Source organism: Anopheles maculipalpis, chromosome 2RL (genome assembly GCF_943734695.1).
Source record: "Anopheles maculipalpis chromosome 2RL, idAnoMacuDA_375_x, whole genome shotgun sequence".
Taxonomy (NCBI): Eukaryota; Metazoa; Arthropoda; class Insecta; order Diptera; family Culicidae; genus Anopheles; species Anopheles maculipalpis.
The window spans coordinates 23,317,409-23,340,623 of NC_064871.1; the positions used below are offsets into that span (position 1 = coordinate 23,317,409).

The 23,215-nt window shown below is 45.3% G+C and overlaps 2 protein-coding genes across 3 annotated transcripts in view; one reads left to right on the forward strand and one right to left on the reverse strand.

Annotated features, from left to right (window-relative positions):
- The window catches only part of LOC126559152 (39S ribosomal protein L43, mitochondrial), a 169,016-nt gene that overhangs the window by 133,628 nt on the left and 12,173 nt on the right, over positions 1-23,215 (reverse strand). The gene's annotated exons all lie outside the window — the stretch shown is intronic.
- LOC126556771 (uncharacterized) overlaps positions 1-23,215 on the forward strand; it is a 364,167-nt gene that overhangs the window by 77,682 nt on the left and 263,270 nt on the right. The window contains exons 4-17 of one of the 2 annotated variants that reach the window (XR_007607033.1): positions 126-172; positions 975-1,096; positions 5,903-5,980; positions 6,871-6,927; positions 14,333-14,384; positions 15,283-15,491; positions 15,560-15,723; positions 16,357-16,438; positions 18,790-19,473; positions 19,552-19,708; positions 19,782-19,924; positions 20,009-20,259; positions 20,330-20,451; positions 20,620-21,487. Coding sequence is in view for 1 of the 2 variants with exons in the window: in XM_050212256.1 (XP_050068213.1) it covers positions 126-172; positions 975-1,096; positions 5,903-5,980; positions 6,871-6,927; positions 14,333-14,384; positions 15,283-15,491; positions 15,560-15,723; positions 16,357-16,438; positions 18,790-19,473; positions 19,552-19,708; positions 19,782-19,924; positions 20,009-20,259; positions 20,330-20,451; positions 20,620-21,353 (2,902 nt within the window). In the remaining variant the exon portion in view is untranslated. Of the gene's footprint in view, positions 1-125; positions 173-974; positions 1,097-5,902; positions 5,981-6,870; positions 6,928-14,332; positions 14,385-15,282; positions 15,492-15,559; positions 15,724-16,356; positions 16,439-18,789; positions 19,474-19,551; positions 19,709-19,781; positions 19,925-20,008; positions 20,260-20,329; positions 20,452-20,619; positions 21,493-23,215 lie in introns of those variants that run through there. The other variant, XM_050212256.1, reaches the window with a different exon arrangement.

Consider the following 23,215-nt stretch of genomic DNA (forward strand, 5'->3'; position numbering starts at 1 on the left):
CCCATAATTGCTTCACCCTACTTAAGAATCAATCATGCATCGTCACCATTTACCTACTGATTGCTTTCAACCTGATCGTGTACGTGAATATTGATCGTGCCTTTCCATTCACACTTTACTTTCAGCTGCCTCAGCCCACGCTCAGCGTACTTCTACGAATTTCCACCAACGGGTAAGTGTCGAACGCTTGAAAATAAGGTAGCTATTCCGTCAATCAACCAACTACTGCCAGCACACTCCACCATCCAGTGTGCTGGTCTACGGTACGGTACCGAAAATTTGACTCAAGCACCTGCACCTCCGAATCGCGTAGCACAGCACGGGCTCCACTCACGGGTCCACTCACTTTAGCCACTTTATTCCCGATTACGAGCGCGCCCGTTCGGGATGGGATGCAAGAAGCCGTTTTGGCTGTCTAATTTAACGCCAAATAAATCATCGCTTCCGCGGCACACAGCAAAACGCCATTATAATTGAGATAAATTATCCAAAAAACGTCGTCCGTCGCCGATCCCCCATCCGGAGGGGTTTTTTTTTCAAACTTTCTCTTTCGCTCCATTCATCTCGTTCACTGCTCGATTATTTACGCGAATGTGTGACCCCATCGGACGGGCGAACGACGTTGCGAAAATATTTGCGGAAAGCCCGGAATGGCAGGACGGTGTTGAGAGTTCTGACATTCGTTTTGCGAATGTTTATTGGATAGCCGGATCGCAAGTGGTTCGTAATCATCGGATTATGACCTCTCGTACGGAGTTCGTGACGGACGAGTGGTTTGACTGTTTCGAAAATTGTGAATCTGCGTTGGAAATTGCTTGTTCATTTAATAATGGGTTCCATTTATTATATTTATCATAACAAAAATAAAACATGGTTTGAAACGGGCATCTTCTACGATTTCTGCAAAATGATTGATTTTTCTGTTCTAATACATATTTGCCTTTCTTCCACAAACGCATGCACGCACGCTCCAGACGGCCGAGAGACCAGCAAAAAGCGTACGACCCTGGCGAGGCTTTTGAGAGGACTAAAGACTGTAAATAGGCGTGATAGATCGAATCAAAACACCACCGGCGGCACTGCAACGCAGTCAAGGGTGAGTAATAATTGCCGAGTGACAAAATTAACAGAATCTCCAGTAAAAATTCACCACAAACACTGTCCAACTCGCTAGAATCAGTCGGTACAAAAGCAAGATCTTCCATTCTCGGTGCTGTTGATGTTATCGATTTTTATTTGTCTTTCTCATCAACCTGCAAGGTTACCATCATCCGCCCCATTCGCTTTTCGCTTACGCCATGCAAAAGGTTGAAGGTTAGTCGTGTCAACAACGTGATGGCATTGCGTACACGCACCGTACACACGTAATACGCACACTTGCAAGAAAAAAAGCACAAGCGACGGAGTAATGCGGCCATGCATTAGTAATAATTCCTATCTATTCATCTTGAAGCTTGCTCCATCCTTGACGGAGCGTATGGAAAGAAATGTAGCCGCTCGTCACACTCCGGGCTGGCAGGAAAATGACTGAATCCCCTGTCAATGATATCCTTGAGACCAGAGCAAAACCATTTCCGGACGAGTATGGTGGAGGGGTGTGCAGTACGCAGATGCACCGAACCGTGCATGAGTGCAACCTTAGCCTCCCCCGGGTGGAAGAACTGGGCGCTCTACCTGAAGTCGTGAGTCGAAGAAATGGCGCGTATCGACACCGGCGGGCATCGGACCTGCCATGGTGCATGCGGTTGGGGACGGGCGCGGGCTGAACACTTGAGAGTGTCGCCTTCGTGTCTGGCTTGTGCTGAGTAAGCACTCCGCCAAGTGCTCGCCTCAAGTGTGCAGCTTTCGAGTGGTTGTTGTGTTGGTTTTCATCGTTACCTTCCGGCCGGTTGATCGTCTCATCGTTAGTTGGCTCTTTGTTGCGGACCAGACAGAATGCAACAACTTCAGCACGTATCATGTCACATTAGGGCCAGCATTCTTTGGCTTTCGATGAAGGCTTCCTTCTTGCGTGCGAGTATGTGAGTGTGTTTGTGTGTGTGCTTATCCATCCAGACCTCCATCATCCTTCTGCACTCCCTTTTCTTAAGACCAAGCTCCAACGGTACATGGACACAAAACAAGCGAAGGTGATGCACTGTTGCAGTTTTAATTGCTCTTTGTTTGTGCGTGCATCGGTGCAGTATGGTTTATCTCGTTTAAGAGTGAGTTTTTCCTGTTCTCTTTAACTCCCCTGATTCGCGTTTCGTGCGCAGCAGCGATGGCTCAGCTGTGCGGAAATGTCAGTCTCAAGTTGTTCCGAGGGTTCCGGCACGAAAGCGAAAGTAAATGCATTTTTATGTCGGATTTTCGTGGGAGTTTTGTGTTTGTAACCTTAAACTTCATACGCAAGTAGAATAAAGGGGTAAACGATGGCATAACGGTCGGGTTATGCAAATAAAGAGTACCGAGCGCATGTTTACGGTCAAATTAAGAGGGAAAATGTGTGCAGCGGTGTGATTGTGCCGAGGTTATTTGTTTCAAAAATATTTTGCTAGAGCTTCGTGGTGTTTTACTGTCGTTTCTTACAATGCGTTTGCACGAAGGATAATCATTTGTGTGATAATGAAATAAGGATTTATATTTCGAGACAATCTGTTTTTCCATCTGACGAATGAGCATGTTTGCACTTTCTGTTTGATAAAATATGCTTTGTGCACATATCAAACAACAGTAAATCCTTGTTTTCATTGTTATCGTTGCCCTAGAAGATCTCTTCTAAGGATCTTGTGAAATTAAACACAAAACAAACTTCTTCGCCCGATAACAACAGAAAACAACCGAGCGTGCATGAAATGAAAAATTCAATCTAATTAAGATCTTCATCGTGCCCGGCTCGTTCATCATATTAGGCGCTATCTTTCCCCTTCTGCCAGCGTCAGCAAAACCTTTGCAAAGCGCCCGTGGTTTTATGCGCCCGAAAATCAACATTCCGTTCCATATTTATGTGGCCTGTGTTATGAGATTGTGGTCGTGAATAAAAATCTCAAAATTATACCTCCCCTGTTGCTGTTGCACGAGATAACACAACAGCCAGCGAGCCATGTCAAGCCAAGAAACACTCACTTTCCCGCCGGTGAGCTTCAAAAGGAAAACAAGGCGTCATTCGCGTTTTTGGAGACGCTTTTTCGTGTGCATTTTTTGTAAGGAGGACACACACGGCCGCGCGCGCGCGCACATGACCGTGATAGCAATCATAATTACGAGTTCTTTGCCTGACGCGGGAAAAGGTGGAAAAACGGATGGTGCCTTACCCTGTACCATCGTGGTGTCGTTTGAGGTTTGGTCTCCTATCGTTAACCCTTTGCATTGTGATGCTTTACTGCGCTTGCTGGGGCTTAGGTCTACGTGTGCTGGAAGACGGCCACCGTTTCGTTGGTGGAATTATATCGTGCTTTCACCTTTACGGAGCAGCAGAACGTGGATATCATCTGTGCGGGTTCACTGTGTTTGCCACCGGGTTACAACATCAACCGTAATATATTTTAGTGTTTTGTGAACTCCGTCACCCGTGTGTTTGTGTGTCCTTTTGCGATGGTTTATAGAAGCAGAAAAGCAGGTGGATTGTATTTTTGTTGGTAGAAATGTGACGAAACAGCTACACGGAAAACAAAGCAACAGTCAAGATGGGGGAGTGGAAGGAACCTTTTGCTCGTCTTGCTTCCCGTCACTGTGTTTAATGATACACGTGGGAGCTGTTAAAAGGAGCGGGTAGTGTTGATAAGATTCCCACAGCTGCTGACCTGATGCTAGCAAAGGAGATTTTTTATGCTTGTAGTTTAGTAGTCAACGAGGAGTAGTAGTCGTTTAAGTATGCTTTAATTATTGAGCACCATCGTTGGTATGAAGAAATATGGCACAATTTTAAGGCAAGTTTGAAGTTGCAAAGCAATATTATATCTGCATTATATGAAAGAATATTTAAAAACAAAAATACGATTTTGTTTAATTATTTTTATTTATTTTTTGTTTTGTTTAATGTATACCCAAAATGATGGCGTGTTTTTTGTACAAAGATTTATTATCGTAAATTTTGGAAGGAGTAGAGTAATATCTCAGCTTTGTTCTCAATGGCGTTTGCCGTCCACAATTACTCTCCGCTAGACGACCAACAATCACTTTCATGGACGGTAGACCATTGTTCGCTTATCCTATCCTTCTCGATGATGAATGCAAGTCTACGGATGACGGATGAACGCGGTACATCATCATCGTCAACCAACGACGACGACGACGACATTGACGCGTAGTGTGAATGGAGGCGCTTGGTGGTTAATTGTACCGAGAAAGCCGCTTAGAAAAGAACCCAAACAGACCGCTCTCCCCCACACCCCTTTTCAGTGTACTGTTTTTAAAAAGCACACGCACACAATCACGTACTACACGCCGTCCGACGGCTAACAATCTCGGCTGTCCATTGGTATGTCTAGCCATCGGTCTGTGAAAAACGGTTGACTTACGATTGCACCGTGCACACTGAGCCCCGGTTTGGCTGGTGGATTTTTTTGATTACTCTCAAGTGTTTCTTCACTCGCTCTTCTTTATGTTGTGACGCGCGGATCAAAGACGACATCAAAATTACCAGACCTGACCAGACGGCGTCTGTGTTTTGTCATCATTTTTCGAAGGAAGCTTTTGATGAAAGGCATTTTTGTATGAATGGTAAAAAGCAGAACAATGGAGTGACGTTACCAGCAGGCTCAGCACAGTTTTAATGGTGTTGTGGAAGCTTACGGAGACGATTATAGTTTGCACTAGCGCTTCATGCGACTAGATAAAACTTAAAGATTTGATGGAGGCGCCTGGTGGTTTTGATTAAAAATGTTTAGAATTGTATGTGAAAGATGGTTTACTTGTTAAATTAAACTGTATATAGTTTATAGTGAAGAAAAAAAGTTTTTTTTTAAAGAGAAAAAGGACTTTAACAATTTATTCCTGTAAATACAAACTTTTAAAATAAACACACTGACACCTTTTTCTAACTTCGTAAAATTGATCGCGTCCATTACCGGTAAATGAGCTGAGCCACTTAATTTTCTCACTGCTCCTGTCACCCAGCCTATACTGTACCGCAGCGGAAATACACGCAAAGTGTTAAAACCTGACAAAACTACAATCGCGTGCGTCCATGCCACACCGTTGGTCAACCGGGGTGCAATAAAGTTAGCGTCTGCAGAAAATTAAAAGTGATTTCTCCGTCCAACAGCACTACCTAGGGAAGCAGCCATTCGTGATGCAGCCCGATTTTTCAGTGCAGCAGCGAACAAGAAGAAGAAAAGGAATTAAGTGGCAAGAAAAATGACACGAAAATAAAGACCTGATTTCCGTGGAAAACAAATAGCCAAGATTTGAGTGGGACCCGTACGAATGCAGGAGCTGTGTCAGAGAGAATATGCAGTTCTTAAGAAAGAGGGAAACAAAATGCATTCACAAAAAAGCTGATTGTAGCAAGAATTAAAAAATACGTTTAATTTATTATGCAAATTGTTCAACTTCTTACCGAGCCTGCATGCGGAAAAACGAGTATTTGGTGTTATTCTGCATCCCGTGTTTGACCGTTCCCCGGTCGAGGTGGGACTTTGGACTTCCGCTTGAGGCCACGCTTGACGGTGTGATTCCCGTGCGCGCTATTGTGACTGCGGTTAGGTTTGCCGCTTTGCGTCATGGCTGGTACATCCGGCTGGCTTTTTTGAAAAATGACCATATAAAAGGAGTTTTCGGTGTGTTTTCTTTCGGTTCAGTTTTGTTTTCGGCCCCCAATGTTCTGTGGTGTGCAGTGGTGGATTTTAGGTGTTCGTTCATTATTTCTACTTAGGGGACATTTTTCGCACTCTGATTGCATTCCTTGTTTTCTTTTTCCCAGTCACAGAACGAAAGACTGAGACACTTCCAAATGAATGGCGGTGGACCGCAGCCAAGTTTCGAAGAAACCATACAGAGGGTAAGTACGCTCAGGAAAAGGGAAGGAGGGCCTGGTGGCGAGTGGGCTGGTGAGACTTTTCAGTTTAATTTCCATTCGACAGTGACCGCCGTTATTAAGCTTTCAGAATGTCTTTCCAACGCGGGGGGTTTTTTTTTTCGCGCTAGTATTTTTCAAGTGGGCGAAAGTAGTGCAAAAATGTTCCGAAATTGCTTGGGTGGTTTGGCCGCTTGTCGGGGTACACCTTGCCACTTTTTTTGTGGGTGTGTTATCTTTTTCCACCTTGCAGAACCGCTCGCTACGTTCAACACGTTTAATTATTTTTCAAGCTTGTTACCTCGTTTCGTAAAATTAAAACTCACCAGCTCTCGGGATGTGAGTTTGTGGGATGGTGGACGGACGAGGTAGGATGGGATGGTGCACAGCTGAACAAATCGTCCTGGACATGATGAAAACGCAAACTCACAGCCCAACGCTCGCTAGGGAAAAGCTTGCAAGCAAGCAACCAATAAACGTACAGACGAAAGGACCAGAGCGAAAGGAGAAAACTAAAACTACTCCACCTACTGAGCAGGAAAAAATGACATTGCGCCACTTTGCCATTTTGACGGAGCTTGGTGCAGTCGAGAAGGCACTTTAAACTTTTCACCAGCTCATTTGTTTTCACGGCATTTATCGTTAAACTGGTCGCGTTGTTTTATTTTTTCTATTCCTTTATTTATTTTTTTTCGCTCACGTTTGTTATGCTAGCGTGTTTTTCCGTTTTTTTCCTCGTTTTCTCTCGCTCGCTCGCTCGCCCGCTCGTTTCGTTTGTTAGTGTTCTAATTTTGTTTGTTTGTTTCTTTTTTTTTTCTTGAATCTCCCCCACTCGGCTCGGGCTCCATTTTGTATTTTTCACACTTACGCTACAGCTAAAAATACAGGAAGCACTTCGGAAGAAGGAAAAATTTCAACGCGAACACGAAGAGGTAAGTCCGTTTGCTAGAGCATGCTACTACCACTACTTAAACTACCACTTACTAGAGTTCCTTCTGATGCCTCGTTCTTGGTTGGTTTGGTTTTATTTTTTTGGTTGGTTGTTTGTGAGTTTGGTCCCCTTGGTCCCCTGTGCCCTTACGCTATGCCAACTGCACCGGCGAACGCAGCAAAGTTATTAATTTTAAGTTTTCCTCGATCCGTTAATTTTACTTCAGTCGCTGCGAACCATACATCATCTGGGTTAGCTTTTGGCGTTGGCTTCATTATTGGCAGTTTGAAGAAAGATTCAAGATTGCAATGGCATGTTTGCATTGCTATTGCATCGTTACCAATACATTAGAAACTAGACAAAAACATTATCGTATTTTACCTGTACTAAATGAGTACGTTGCAGTAAAAATTCAGCACGATTTGTGAATAGGTGCTTATGCATAAGCCCACCGAATAAGCCTGGTATTGTTGGAATTTTTATACAGTCCTTCGATGTTTAATTAGGTCTGGCATGATCAATGATCATGGTGTGATCAATTTTAAAAATATTTTTCTTTAACTTTAGGAGTTAACTAGCTATGATTGAACCAATTCTGGAATATAGTCAGAACTGGACTCTGTTACATTTTACCGAAACCAACATCATTGTGTACTTCTGCAATGTAGGAATCGCTCCAACATTGCAAGTTTATCTAGGAAAGACTGAGCATACAAATGGTTGTTTTCGTTGGGTAATTACAAAAACTACATTATTTCGAGAATTTTCTCATCTTGAAGTGATCAAGAAAAATCGCACAACAGCCCCTAGAAAATGTTTATTGGCTTGGAGTTTCTGGCATGCTCGTTGAAATAAATTCATTCAATTTCAAATGAAAGCAATGGAAGCCATTATGAAAGCTTCCTTGTACCATCTTAACTTTTATTGATTGGATGAAAAGTCATGATGCATTGTCTGAATGTAGAAATACCAAGTATTTTCCTGTTGTAAATCAATCTGTCCCGCCTTCATAAGCCAGTTACTGATACCGTGTAGTTCAAGCTTCATAGAACATAGTTTTTATTTTACTATCCAATACTTTATCCTCTTTATTTACCGGTCGGTGTAAAGTTTTCCGCACCAATATGCCCAATATCCTTCCGTAGAACGAACAAAACAAAACACACAGTACCACGGTGCTTCACCTTTTCTTTATCCATGTCTTTTTGTTTGTTTGTTTTTCTTCTTTCATCTACCGCTTTACGCGTACACTAACACTAAACTTACCGCAAAACCATCGAACACGTGCCCGCTTGCCCCAGCGAAACTATTCCAACTCTAACTCGCCGTACTGGATCCGCAGCGATCAACTTTAAGCTACTGCCTGAAATCCGCCTCAACGCATTGCTGAGGAAACCGAATTTCAACCGATATACAATTCTGTGTGCTGCCCACTACTGGTGGGGCGCCCTGCACTTTGAATGTTGTTTAGCAATATATGTGGCGTTTTAAACGATTGTTAGCTGTAACGAGTGCTATTCAAACGGGAGTAGTGCGTCATATTAAAGCAAAATGTCGAAAATGATTGGCAAATCTAAATTGCAATGGTGATAAAACAGTGATTGGCATTTATCCGTAGAAAATTTATAAACCACTCATATAGCAAAAAACAAATAGGTGTTTTATGGGGATAAAATCGGATTGTTAGAGTTACTTCAAGGTTTAAGGTCTGCAACAAATTACAAACAAAAACTTTACTAAGTAATCAAATTTTAGCTGTGTTTTTTCGCCGTCATTTATCGTCGTTCAATAATCAAAATGATCGTAATTGTAACAGTGTTTTGTATGTTGTGTATGCGTGAGTTGGTATGTGTGTGTGTGTATTTCACTTAAGTGAAGATAAGCTTTTCTGAGGTTGGGTTAAAATTGTAGCAAAAAAAGTTCGAATCCATTTTAAATGGTTTCGAATGTCGAATGAAACATAACGAATAAAATGTGACCAACGTATACGTCATTAATCTTTGTAGACTGTACCGAGTAGCTTATAGTGTTAATTGAACAAGTAAGTAAAGCAGGCCCACCACATTTCGTTAGGAGCGGAAAATTAGCAGAACACGCTGGTAATGATCGTACAACTTAAACAGTAAAAAATCAACTGCATTAAAGGATCAGTAAAAAAAAACCGATGCACTGCAAATGTAATAAGCAACGTAACGAAACATTTTTACCACCAGAACTTTCCCAACCACCATTCGTGTACGGGTTTGGCAGCTCCGGACGGGGATGGGATGAAAGGGTGGCTCCCGCACACGCGCGCGCTCGTATGTGTTTGTGTTTATGGCATCCTGGTGGAGGTATTTTGCACACAATTTATTACCACAAACCTCGTCCCACAACTTCACACTATCATCCCTTTGCTTCGTCCCTTTCGCGTGGACACGTGGTCCTATAGAGTGCCTCGTCGATTCCCCGTTGTTAGTAATTTTTGTTGTATTGCTAGTCCCGCGCGGAGGTTCAATAGCGGAACCGGTTGTGCCTGTGTGCCCCTCTTTGCACTTCCTGCTCGTTGCGAAATAATCTTCCGACTTAGTTCCGCCTGGGTGGTTGTTTTACAGTGTCCGAGCATGTTGCGCCGAATGGCCGAAATGTCCAAACCAAAAAAACCTCAAACCTAGTGTAAATAGAAATGATCAGCTGAGGGTTATCGTCTAGCTAGGGCTAGTGCCCTAGTCAATGCCCTCCCGTGCTCTCCCGTGCGGGTGGCGTCTGTACAGTTGTCCCAATTGAAGGCCCACTCCGTAATGCGTGGTCGTTTCTGCTTGCTGTTGTGTATGTTATGTGCATGCCCACCGTGTTCACTAGACGATGGTAGAAGCAGCCTTGTTTTTTGTTGGTTTTTTTGCGTTTATTTGTTTAATCCCGGTTTGCTACCGACCATTCGAGCCCATCCTTCGTTTCGTAGTGTGTTTGTTTCGTATGTCTGTACGTGTGTGCGTGTGTTTCTCACTCTATCTCTCTTGCAACCAACCTTCATCGCGGTTTAGCACGATTTTTCACCCCCCGGAGGCACAGGGCATTTGGGTGGTAGCGGATTTGATCTCATAATGAAATTTTATTAGATTCCATATTCCCTCATCTCATGGACCATCGGTAGTGTTGGCCTGTTGGGTATACTGCGATATGTGTGCTACATAGGAACCATCCTCACTGATGGTATGCTCACTTTAGAACGGCCTCGGGACGCAGTGGAGTGTGTGTGAGTGTGGCTAGAGACAAGAGAACGTGGCGCGCGTTGGATTTCAATTTCGTTGAGCTGTCTGCTGAGCGCCATACCTCGTTGATCGCATTTCGCGATAGGAGGGTACGTTGGCGTCCATCCATTGGCCAAATGGGAAAGAAAACATCTCGTTTGAAGAAAAAAAAACCCCGAAGCGTGTTCCTGTTCGATATCTTGCAGATGTAAAATTAAACGTACGATGGTGAAATTGCTTTTGTTGGAACTGTAGTGAAAAAATGTTTTTAACCATTTATTTGGTGTTTTTTGTTGATGTTGCTGGCTGCAAAAATGTGAAGCAAATGTAACATTTTCCTGTAGTATGATGAAGGTTTGATACTTGAGATCTGGAGGAGACGATATCTGGGGATGTTGCCCTTGAATTTTTTTTTTGTAAATGAATTTATGGAAATAAAGTTTTTGATTTGCCTTTAATTTAGGTACGATGAAACATATCGAATGAATTTTCAATCAAGACGGATGGTTTCAATTCTCAAGCGAGATTGAGTTTTCACAAAGGATAATAATATACTTCGTATTGTTATAAATATTTGTCTTTGGATCTGGACGTTACATCTCTATCTTGCCCATTTGTATCACAGCAGTTCATCATAATGAGCATTTCTTCATAGAAACCCTCTTACCAAGCAGAAATTCTCATACGAACCAAACACTGAACGCTTCGATCGAACTGATTGACCGATAATTGAAAACGTACCAACAAACGCATAAACCCTCTTTGTCCTCTACGATGTCCCCGTCACATGATGATGATAATACTCTCCATCTTACGTGTCGCTACATCTACTCCAGGTCAGAATGAATGCCTTCCATGGCTGTCCAGCTCGGACGAAATAAGGGGAGAAGATTTGATTAGCCGCTTGCCAGTCGGGGTCGTCCATCTCTAGCATCGTTTCGATTTCAGACGAACACTGTGGACGTTTCTAACCCAGCACGAACACCGCAGCATACGGGACTGGCATTTTGCGACCCCGTGTTGAACGTGTCACACAAAAGGGTGACCAAAGTCTCGGCCAGTCAGTCGGTACGCTCGCCACACAGTGTGTCGCACTGTGCAAACACTAAACGTAAAACGTGCCGATAACTGCACCAAAGTCAACCGCATTAAATCACGCTAGGATTGAATTAATCTCCCGGGAGTCGTAAACCCGGCGGTGGACTGCCGAGCGCTGGCCGCGTTCTTTGCACCGGGCTAGACGGTTTGGTTTCGTGTGCAAAAGTCTTTAGGTGCTAAGGTGAAGCAACTAGTCCTGTAAAGTTCCACCTCGCATAAAGTCATTCCCTCCTCGGCAGTGTTTCGTCCGCGGTACTGCCGACCGAAAAGGAAAATGCCTTCATTAGTCGCCGTGGGGTAAACTGTTTGGCGAATTTACCCGTGTCCCGAAAAACGGCCAGCCATGGTAAACTACCGTGGCGGAGTCAACGATCCGATGACTAATCTGCCGCGCGACGGGTTCTGTAAATGTTCGGAAATTATTTATGGAAAAGTGTAAAACCCGAAAATATCTACAACGAGGTGGTAATAACGGTGTTTGCGTCTCGATGGATAAGCTTGCAGGAGCAGGCGTCGTGTAGCTGGAAGGTTTTATTTATCTTCACTACTTCTGCTCTGCTTCGACCGTACATGTAAGGGAGTTGCAGTTGTTTCTTTGAAAGGTACGGGAGAGACACAATGATTTACGGGCACCGAGCGGCTATTTTTCTACCCTGACCCTGGCTACAGCCACTGGTGCCGTTGTTACTTTCTGTGGACCGAATATTAACCTATCGCTATGTTTTACAACGAGAGCTATCCTTATTCTAGATTCAAGTATTGGCCAGTCCCTTGGGGGATACGGTGGCTTTATGGGGCTGACTCGAATAATTAGGTTTGCGAGCCTTTTTCGATGCTAAGGATGTTCTGACGCTCGGCCAACAGTGCAATCCCTGGATAAGAGCCGAAAATACTAAGGAAATGGTAGGACGATAACGCACAAAAACGTTACACCTGAGGATTTGTAATAATAACGACTACAAAACGCACGAGCATCCACCCGGTCCTGCATTCGTTTTACCCTCGCGTGGGGGACATTAAAACGGCTGAGTCTAGGAAAAGTTCTCCCGGGTCACACCGTACACGGCCGTCCAGCCGATTGGATGGCCAAACGACTATTTGCCTACTTCGGTTGCCCATTGCATCCTCCCTGTCTGTGGGTCGCAGGTGGCCCCCTCGGGAAAAGGACCATCTTTCGTCGCGGTAGTTAGGGAGTTTGGAATATGAATTAGGGCATTATGGTTTGCAAATTACTTGACTTACCGACGGTGTCCCGACGGGGCGTCCGGGAGTTAGGCAAATTTTCAATCATTGTGTAGGGGAAAAGTTTTTAATATCTTCGCACCGATGCAGCCAGGTATAATGAAAAATTAACTATGCAAAGCGCCAAACACTTGTCCGGGCTTGAATATTTTGCAGGACAGACAAGCTCAGACAGGGACTATGGGTTTCAGGAGGAAAAAGTTTTTTTTCTATCAGTATTATTTTATTTTCTAAGAAGAGATTTATAGCTACAAAGCGTTTCGGTAATTTAATAATTTATTTTGAAATGCAAATATTTAAACCTGATAAGCATAGATGAATTTATTAGTAGTTCTTATGGTTTAAATGTTCGAATTTTTCTGATGTTTCAACTTGATCGTTACAAGTACTATGTTATTAGTACCATGAATGAACCGTGAAAAACACAATGTGTAATTAGAAATAAATCATCCTTCCAAACAAAATTAGACGCCATTGTCTTGATGGATAAAAAAAAACGATTACCCGTTGGGAGCATTAGACTTCAAACACGAATTTAATAACTTACCCATCAGCGATGATAGATACGCGGCGCTGATTTATCTGCGTGCCTGGCCTGATTAAGGCTCAACGTCAGCGCGCTTACCAGTACGTCCAATCAATCATGCAGGAATGTTTGTGCCTCTGCGTTAAAGGAAGGGAGAAAACAACTGTAACCACAACATGAACATGCCTAACACGTCGGGCTAGTAGAACCAAAATTTCTAGCGTTGATAACATTCCATCAACACGGTTCCAGGAATCGTGATATGATGCCTTCTCACTCGTCTATCTCAAATCATCCCCTGTCCTGTAGCTGCTAATATTCACTAATATGTAATCGACGCACGGTGAAACGGTGAAGTGGGGTAGGGATAGACACCGATCCTGATTGGGGCTAATTTATCCGTTATTACATCGTACCACGCCAGCCAAGTCGGGGGCTGGCCCCTGTACAGTACAGGCAGTAAGCAGTGGGTAGCGCCTGCAAGTTAGACTTTTCGCACAACACGTATGATGGACGGAGTGAGGCAGACTGAAAGTAAACTTGAAGCTTTTGGGCTTTTCTCACCAAGCTCATCAAGTGATGAGGTGGCGCTTGTAGGTGTTTAGCGTACGGCCGTATGTGCGTAACATGTGGATGTGTGTATGTATCTGTATGTGTGAGTAGGTGTGTGAATCGATCAAATCTCTTTGGTAGCAGTTGGAGCAATAGAAGGTTTTGTAGCATGAGAACAATCCCGCCAAGTAGGTAGGCCAGTTAAAGTGATTGATTAACTTGCGAATTAGCGAAATGTAATCCTCGGCACGTAACACCTCTTTCGCACCCAGAACGTGCGCCGCTACCGAGGGAGCGGAATGGAATGGCGAAGTGAGTTAGAATAGTTTTGCTTGCGGCATGCGTTATCTAGCACCCGGTTTACTTACTTCCCGAACCGTTAAGACACCGTACACATCCAACTTCATTGGTGGTTCACACTTAAAATTACAAGTGGTCCTACCACTTCCAGGCTCATGCGTCCTTCTTTCCAATGTACATACGACACTTCGACAGCAGATCAGTTTTCCCACCCCGGTTCATTAGCCCATCGGTTCGGATACGATTCGGGTCGGACAGAAATTGGCTCGAATCGAACCATCCATGTTTTCCTGTTCCTTGTTCCACATGGTTCACCCCCACCTCTTACCCCTAATCAGTGCCTTCTGGGTTGTGTATGCCTGCGTGTGCGTGTGTGTGTGTGTGTATGTGTTTCAACCCAGATCCATCATTGGTGGCTGTTCCTGCTAACGTCTTTTTGCACCTGGTTCTCGTTTCAGATACTTCGAGACATTCGGCAAGGTTTGTTGCAGCTGAGCAGAGACTCGAGAGGTAAGCTGGAAGGGGCTACAAAATGAAGGGAACACAGTGTCAAACGGGACGGGGAACTCGTCCGTACCGGACCGGAGTATATTCGCCGACGCAGACGAATTGGCTGATTGCATCCAATCAAACCGATCACTCCTTGGAGAATCATCAAACGGTTTGGTTCGTGGCTTGTGGCTTGACAAGGCTGGTACAGCGAGGAACTGCGGCGAGCAGTAGCAGTACCATTTTGCTAATCCTGTTATGACCGGAACCCGGAACTTTCTCGCACCGGTCTTGGAATGGTGCCGATGGCGCAAGGGTGAAAGTTCATTATACCGTTTTGCCGGTGCACTGAATCTAATTTCTTACCCCATGGCTTCGGCCAGGAGTCAGGTCGTCAGGTTTTGGGGTGTGCATCCAGAGCCACATGGTGCCATTTTTCCAGGTTTTTCTTTCTCTGGTGTGTGCATGTGCCTTTTTGCTGCGGTTTGAGGTTCGTTCTTCTTGTCTTTCTCCCCTGGGGACTCATTGGAAGCGTTTGACGGGAGTGTTGCGAAAATGAGCTCAGTACAAAAGAAAGCAAATTGGATTCGGTGTTCTCGTATTTGTGTGGAATCTGTCAGAAGAAAGTTGGCAACCAGAGGTGACATCCGATCGCGCCGTTGTCGGCCAAACGAGACCGAGCGAGGCAAAGGTGGAAGCGTTCGTGGCTTCAATATTTGTGCATCATCGGATGCAATCAAGAATGTTGATATCCGGCATGGCAATCATGCTACCGCGCCTGGTGTAGGATCTGGTGCTTTCCATACTGTCAGGCACGGCGTGTGCTTGCAGCAAAAGAGAAAAGCCGATTGTACGGGATTGGCCAAAAAAGATGGCAAAAAAGTGTTTAACAATCACATTTCTCTATCTAATTTGACAGACGACACGTACATGTACGACGATGCGGTAACGAATGTGATGCGAATGCCTCATCACCAAGGTCACTGGTACGATGAGCCACCGTACGAGAGTGATCCAGACGACTTCCTGATGTCCGGCATGCGGCAAATCGGTGCCGCTGGGTACGCGGGCGATGGTGGAGGAGGCGGCGGTGGCGATAGTGGCGGAGGACCAAGCGCTACCATTCAGGTGAGCTAATTGTGCGGTTTATCGTAGGAAAAAAAATGTCTCTAACCATGGTGCATCTTCCGACACAGGGTGGTCGCGTCTGCTACAGCACGAACGGAAGGGAAGGGCAGAGTGTGATATCGTTGCGGTCCGCGGGTGACATTTCCATACCACAGCGGGGTCCCCGGCGGGGCCTGATCGTACCCCAGCAACCACCAAACCCTCCAACCATTATACCCCTCAAACATGCCCGGTAAGTAATCGGGTTTGGTGTGCTAAGGCACAGTAAGGATCCTGCTGTGTGTTGATGACGATGGTGAATTTAAGGTATGGGATCGTAAATCGATTAAGCTCATTATCTGATTTAAAGAACGTTGTTTACATTCCCCGTTACGGAAGCCAATGATGGGTATGGGATGGATGGGGTTTGTGGCAGACGATTGGGGATAGATGGCCGGTAATTATAATTTTACTCTAAATTTAATCAATCCAAACTCGACGCCCGTCCAATTAAAACTTCGCCAGGATTGCAAACGAGGGCGCAAACATCGGGTGCTCTAGTCAGTTGGTTCTCTATCGACAGCGCCCACTACGACATATTGAACGCCCGGGTTGTGCGGTTTGGTGAGGTCTTTGATTGAATTTAAATTTACCGCCGCGTAAGTTACCCGTCCCTGCTAATGTTTCATCATCGTCATATCATCCACAGCAGCTTCATTACAGGTGGTTTATACTATAAATAGACCAACCTGTTTTTTTTTTCTCGTCGGTGGAAAATAGCAGATGCACTGATTTTGCTTCTTGTTTTTCTATAATATTACATTATCCGTCTTCCATTGGCCCGGACATTGGAAATTGATTCGTTACACCGGTACCGGTACTGCAGATCGCACGATCGGGAAAGCGGAGATTATGCCGGTTCAATATCGGATCTACACAGCGTTACCTCCCGGTTGAGCCAGGTTTCGGTAAGTAGTGATTAATTTTTACTGTTATTCCTTCGCTCCTGCACGATTCCTCGGTTAAGCTCGGAGAGCAGCGATTTAGTTGAATTAAATTAGTCAGTAACGGAAATTTGTTCCGCTAAAGTGGTTTTGGCTCAGTCATTCATTTAGCTCGGTGGAGATGATGTGCTCCAGATTGACTGAAAGTGAATGTAATTAATATTTTATCTTAGCTAGTGGCAAGTTTTTTTTTTATTGCAGAATAATAATCTTTTTTACTTTTCATGTAAAGGTATCTGTGTGTTTACACAACTTCCCCAGAAATGGGCATCAAGGAAATGGTACCTGGTTAGAAATAATATAGTTTCGTCTTTATGTCACGCTAACTTCAATGTCGACAGGCACTTAAATTTGTATGCAAATTTTCCCATTTTTGAATGGCTTTGTTTGCGCTGTTTCGCTTATAATCATTTTCCTCGCTTCCGGTTGGAGATTTTTCCTACCCTTCAAGACCCATGATTACGAAATGAGCTACTTTATTTATGTATATTTCGATGTTTAATTAGCATCATAAACAGTGACTAATGACGGTTTCGGCTTCAGCTTTCCCTTGTGCGATTTTTTGTATCTTTCTCGCTCTCCAACGCAAGGTGTTTTTATGTGTCTTACACTATTTTTCACCCAATGGCGTCCATTTTTGCCATCCTTAGTTCGCTGTGATGTTTTGTTTTACTGGACAATTCTATAGAATTATCTCACCGATTGTATACCGGTCCAGTGCGTTGTGCTGCCTAAGTAAAGTAACATAACTGTAGGAAAATGAAAATGTCGATGGGATTCCATTTCCTGCTAATTTAAGGAATCTTTCTCTGTGTCGTAATACCGGGAGGCATTACATTATAATTTTCCGTCCCACGTCATCCCAACACTCCACAATCCCGCGGATGCTATGGCATTGGGAGTAAAAATAAAACACGATAATAAAAACCATCGCCGAGCTCGTGTCTGTTAGGATGGCAAAAGTAACCCGGGAGAGTAAAGCCACACCGGACCGGAATCGGTAGTCGGATTTTCAGTCCACCCAGGCAAGCGGGTGTGGATATCTCATCATCTTCATCGGATGCCATTATTGTGCTTATCAACTTAATAAACGTTATCATTATCCTTGGAAGTAGAATGGTTTTTTTGATGGGGAGCGCCAACCTGCCAATGAAAGACGTTGCTTGCTCTCCCGGGCATAAAAGAGCCCTTCTTGGTAATGCTCCCGGCGGGGGAAGGTTGGAAATGGGTTTGTAGACGGTGGACGGTGGGCAAAACAAAAGCCAAGGAAACCGTCCATCTCCGTAACGATGCTTTCTGAAGAAACCATCGAGTATGCGAAGTTTGCAGGCTTTTTTGAACCTCTGACCGATTGGTAGCGGCGGGATGGAAAAGTTAGGTGCATTAAGCTCGGGGCCAGTAGTACCTTCTCGTTTAAATCCCTTTTAGGCGAGCAGGCAGACAGGAGTGTAATATTTATAAGCAGGAGTGATGGAAGAGAATGTTAATATTTAATTATGATCATTCGAATACTAAGCAGGTTCCTACTGATACCGTAACTGAATCCTTAATAGGGTGGAATAATGCAGTGCTAGAATGGTTCGGGAGTCGTTCCATAGGATACTTGTTACACTGGTGGGATTTGAGGGGTTGATAAATAATCTTAATCACTTTCATGCATTATTTATTTGGTTCAATTTACTTTTGTATTTCAATTGAATTACATTGATTTAAACGTACTTGCTAAACAGCCAGTATGTTATGGCCAATAACACTCTCCAAATAATTTCGCACCAACCCTATTTTGGAGTTATTCTTTGATGGTTGGGAATTCGGTGTTAGGACGAAACGAGATCCACCTAATCTCCTTGAAAACTTTTACTCACCAAGACCACTACCACCATGGAAAGTGTATCATTGGGGTGCAAATTATAGGATTTGGGAAAATAATGAGGACACTACGTGAGACGAAAGCGAAAGTGATCCCACAATCGATCCGATGTCACTTTCGTTCGCTTTGCACTGAAACGGCTAACGTGAGACGGTCCTCAAATCCGGCACTAATCCACGACTGATTAGCTCTTCAGTAGTCGCGGGATTATACGGTGAAGTATGCCCCTCGGCATACCCATTTATCATCATTTCGCGACAAAGCTTTTCCTTTTCCTTCCGCTGCTTCAATGCGAAGCGTCCGGACGCCCCGGCCACTACATGTATATCGATATCATTAGGAAGAATTATGATGCGCTCTCTGTCACCTAATCTCCACTGTTCGGTGTTTCATGTGTTTTTTCTTCTTTTTTTTGTGTGTGCCATCGCCACGTTTTCCACAATAGATCGGCATGAATAACTGTACGGCCCGCTATCGAACGCTCAGTGCCGGGCTGGGTGACGAATCACCATCACCATCGCCCACACCATCATCCGAGTACGATGACATCCTGCAAGCGAACGCACTGCAGCTTCAGAAGCATCTGCATCACCAGCAGCTGAAGCGCCTGGAAGGACAGTGTGGTGGTGGTGGTGCTGGTGGTGTCGGCATCCCGGGGCAACCCGGGTCAACATCCGGCCTCATCGGCAGTGCGGCATCCTTGGTACCGGCAGGTTCGTCCGCAGCAGCAGCAGCATCAGCAACGACGACGACAGTTGGCATTAGTTCGGTGGGAAACACATCCGGCACCGTTGGTGGTAGTATAGCACTCACATCCGGTGGTGCATCCGGTGCCAATCTGCCATCATTGCTCGGCGGTACGGTCGGTGGAATCGGCGGGACGGACATCAGCAGCGCAAGCACAAGCAACAGCACGACCACGACAAATGGCAGCGGCAATAGTAGCAGTAGCGCGAGCAGCAACAACAGCACCAGTACAAAAAACACCGTCAACAATCTGAAAAGCCTGAAGGCGGCCAAAAACAGGAACAATCTATCGTCGTCACTGGCGGCGGCCGCGTCGTCAGCGGCGGTCTCGCACAACAATAAAAATTTAAGCATAAGTCAACAGATAGCTTTAGTACATCACGTAAGTAAGAGTTCGGGGATTTAAATTAGCTTTGGGTCTTTGTAAAACCTTGTTCTCTCGCTTGATTAACTCTTCCAGTCTAATGACGCTCGAACATCGCCAAAGGATCATCTACTGTTCGGTGGAGCGGATCGCAACAATCGTGATTACAGTAACTGCTTGGATAGCATCAGCGACCAAACGTTCCAACATTCGGCCAGCTCGGTCGAAAGCTTACCGAGTGCTTCCGGATCAAGTGAGTCGCTTTGAATATCAGACACTTTACTTCCAAATTTACAACTGTTTCCTTTGCTTTGTTTTGCTTTCAGGCACTCAAGCCCTGGTTCGCCCAGGTAGTCCGCACAGTTCCCTGTCGGCGGAGGATCGCACCACAATGCTTCCAATCTGCCGAGCGATCGCACTCGTCGATAGTTGCCCTAGCCCGTACGACAAGGAAGCGCTACGGTTTAAGGTGAGTGGTCGATGTCTGATTGATCCTGTATTTGCTGGCCTGTTCACTTACCGAGCAAACCTTTTTATTCTGCACATTCTATAGAAAGGAGACATCATTGATGTACTCTCGATGAATGCGTCCGGTGTGTGGCGAGGCTACGCGAACGGTCGGTTAGGACACTTTAAGTTCATTAGTGTCGAGGTATTACCCGATCTTCCTACGACGGGTTTGAAAGGATACGGTGGAAAGCTGGTCAGCCGGCACCGTTTACCAACGAGCTGTCCGACGAGTGTCGAAGAGCTGCTGCTACGGATCGGTCTGAAAGAGTACACATCCGTGTTTGTGCTCAACGGGTAAGTGCGGTTGACTTGCGGCTAGCGACGATCCGTGTCCGTGAATAATGGTTTGAACGGTTCACTGTAGGTACGAAGACCTGGAGCTGTTCAAGGAGTTGGAACCGTCCGATTTAGATTATCTAGGCATTGGCAATACGGAGCATCGGGCGAAGATACTGGCCGCCGTTCAGCTGCTGCACGATTTGGACTGTAAGTGTGGGTGCGGGTGAACGGGATACCCATTATTGTCTCTAGTGGTGGAAATTTGTGTCATGTTATTAGCGCATGTTGTTGCAAAACCCGTCCACCAGTAGAACCGGTTTACTACAGACCCGATAATTAATCTGTACCGATGTGCACTTTCGCTTCATTAAACAGCAACGTCCGATGGAGATGTGGCCGGTTCCAGCTCGGAGAACGATGAAGGGTTACGGTTGAATCACGTCAACTGTTCCGGTGGTCTTGGCGGTGGACTGAGCGGCGGCAGTGGCAGTACGACGAGGAGTAGCGGCGACCACCAGACGTCACCGTTTGGCCGGAGGCACTTTCCACGAGATTCCGGTTGTTACGAAGGTTCGCCGGTCCCGTCATCGCAAGGCTCGCACAATCCACATTCCTACCAGCAGCAGCAGCAGCAGCAACTGCACCATCTTCAACAACAGCAACAATCGCACAACAACGGTCAACCGTTGCAACAGTCACAGCAGCAGCAACACACCAACATGGCGACGTTAATGGCGGCGCATCATCATCACCATCACCACCATCACCAGCAGCACCATCTGTCCGATAATGAAACGAACAACCTGGACTCGGTCGTTGCCCAGTGCTCGAACGAAATACTGAAGCGTGTCGAGTCGGCCCGCCGGTTCAACGGGACGACCGAGCGTGGTTCTTCGAAAACGATGAACAGTCGGACGATGTCGGCAAAAAAGGGTGGCCTGCTTGGTGGGGGTGGAAGCGATGGGGGCGGTGGGATGGTGATTGGTGTTGGTGGTGGAAGTGTTACCGGGGGCAGTAGCGGGGGTGCGTTGAGTGAAAAGTCGAGCGATTCCGGTGTCAGCAGTAGCAGCCTATCGTCCGGTCCGGCGAAGGGTAGCGGCGGTCTCTAGCGGCCAGCGGTCTGTGCGACAATGATGACCACGTACGAAGATGCGACCGTGCGGATGCTTTCCTGCTGTCCTTCGTTGCTTCCACCGGAGCTGTTCGAGGGAACGGAACGAAGCCTAACGTCCGGTATCGAGCGGTAAGTGGGTGAGTGATAAGCGCGTGGCTGTGTTGGGCTGAGAGCAGCGGTATCGTTTGCGCCGTAATGTAGGCTAGATGCCCGTGTTGGGAGTTAGTGTGTTAAGGAAGCAACACGCACAATCTTAGTTGTACAACGTTCTTAGTATGATAAGTTCCAGTAAGCGTCAGCGTGCAGTGATTTACCGGGAACATAAATTCACCCATACTGCTTCAATGTACCACCTCTATTGCGCTCTGCACTGCCAAAGGAAGTGTGTCGCGAGTGGGTTTTGTTAGGTCGGTGGACAAGAACAGAACAAAGACGCGTGAAACATATAAAATGGTCGGTCGTAAAGTGATGTGATGAGCGACAGCTTCAATCATTAAAGGGTAACTGTCCATGGTCCATGGTACCCGTAGAGATGCCACCCTATTGTGATGCGTCGGTGTGCGTGTGTTTTGAGTGCAAACAAAACCGGACACTCAGTGCGGGAACTTTGTTGTGATGTGTGTGTGTGTATGAGAGAGAATGTGATTGCGCTTGTGAATCTGATAAGTATCGACGGGAAGAGGCTGTCCTTGCGGTCAGCAATGGTATATTGTGATTTGTGATTGTTATTGATGGTTGTTGACGTGCGTGAATCAGTGTGTAGAAGAATCGAAAATCGATCCAGAATCGGCATAGAACTGGCATCGAAAAGGTACATATATGGGAGGGTTATATGGGAAAATGGGGTGGGGTTTATGGGAAAATTTGTGATATTTTTGACAAACGGAACCAGACAAATGAATTAACACGGTAGAAAACAAGCGAACCGAACGGAACGACAGAACGAACGAACGAACCATACAATAGCATTATTAAATTAAGCATGGTACAGAAGAACAGAAACACATACATAAAAAAAACAACAAGCCAACAAATGCAAATAGAAGCTGATTCAGATAAAATAGATGTTAACAGCGAGTGCGAGGACAAAGAAACCAAGAGAAACTATTAATTAATTAGTGCTAGGTACCATTACGCACGTTGTCAGTTACGATTTTGTTGATATTAGTTTATGTGTTAGGGTGCCGGGATTCGGCCACCACGAGCCGCTGCTGTTCATCAAAACTTTGAACACTGGCCATAAATCAGTGTTGTCACCTGCTCCAATCGGGGTGCCTCTGATTGCTGTTATTCATTCGTTGATTTAAACTAACATCCTTCCTTCCTGTGCTCTGTTCCGATCTGTGGGACGCTTTCACCAACCAAAGCCCCAACAGGGAATGTTAGGTGTTTGATTGCATATATCGAGAAAGAAACAAAATGAATCAAACTATTATCCGCGAAACTGGAAAGTGGACAGTTTTGCGGTGTGACACAATTGTCATAGATAATCTCGCTAGTGTTTATCAAAAAGGATGTAAATTTTAGCACGACTTTAAAATATTAAAATTTGGAAGCAATAGCTGAGAACGGAGTAACAGTGTCCGTTCGGCACACAGCAAGTGGTGTAGCTTAAACAATCAAAACTTTAACCAACGATACACACAACCTTATCACCGCCTTTCCATCTTTCTTCACTAGTGTACATAATCTACGCGTAAGACATCCCTAGGAAAGATCTGTTTTCATCCTGTTATTACATATTAGCATAATTGAAGCACCACGCTCAATGGGCGACAAGGAGCGAGGAGGGGGGGGGGGGGTTGGATTGATACGAACGGGTTGGGATGTGGAATGTCCCCGGTGTGTTAAGATTCA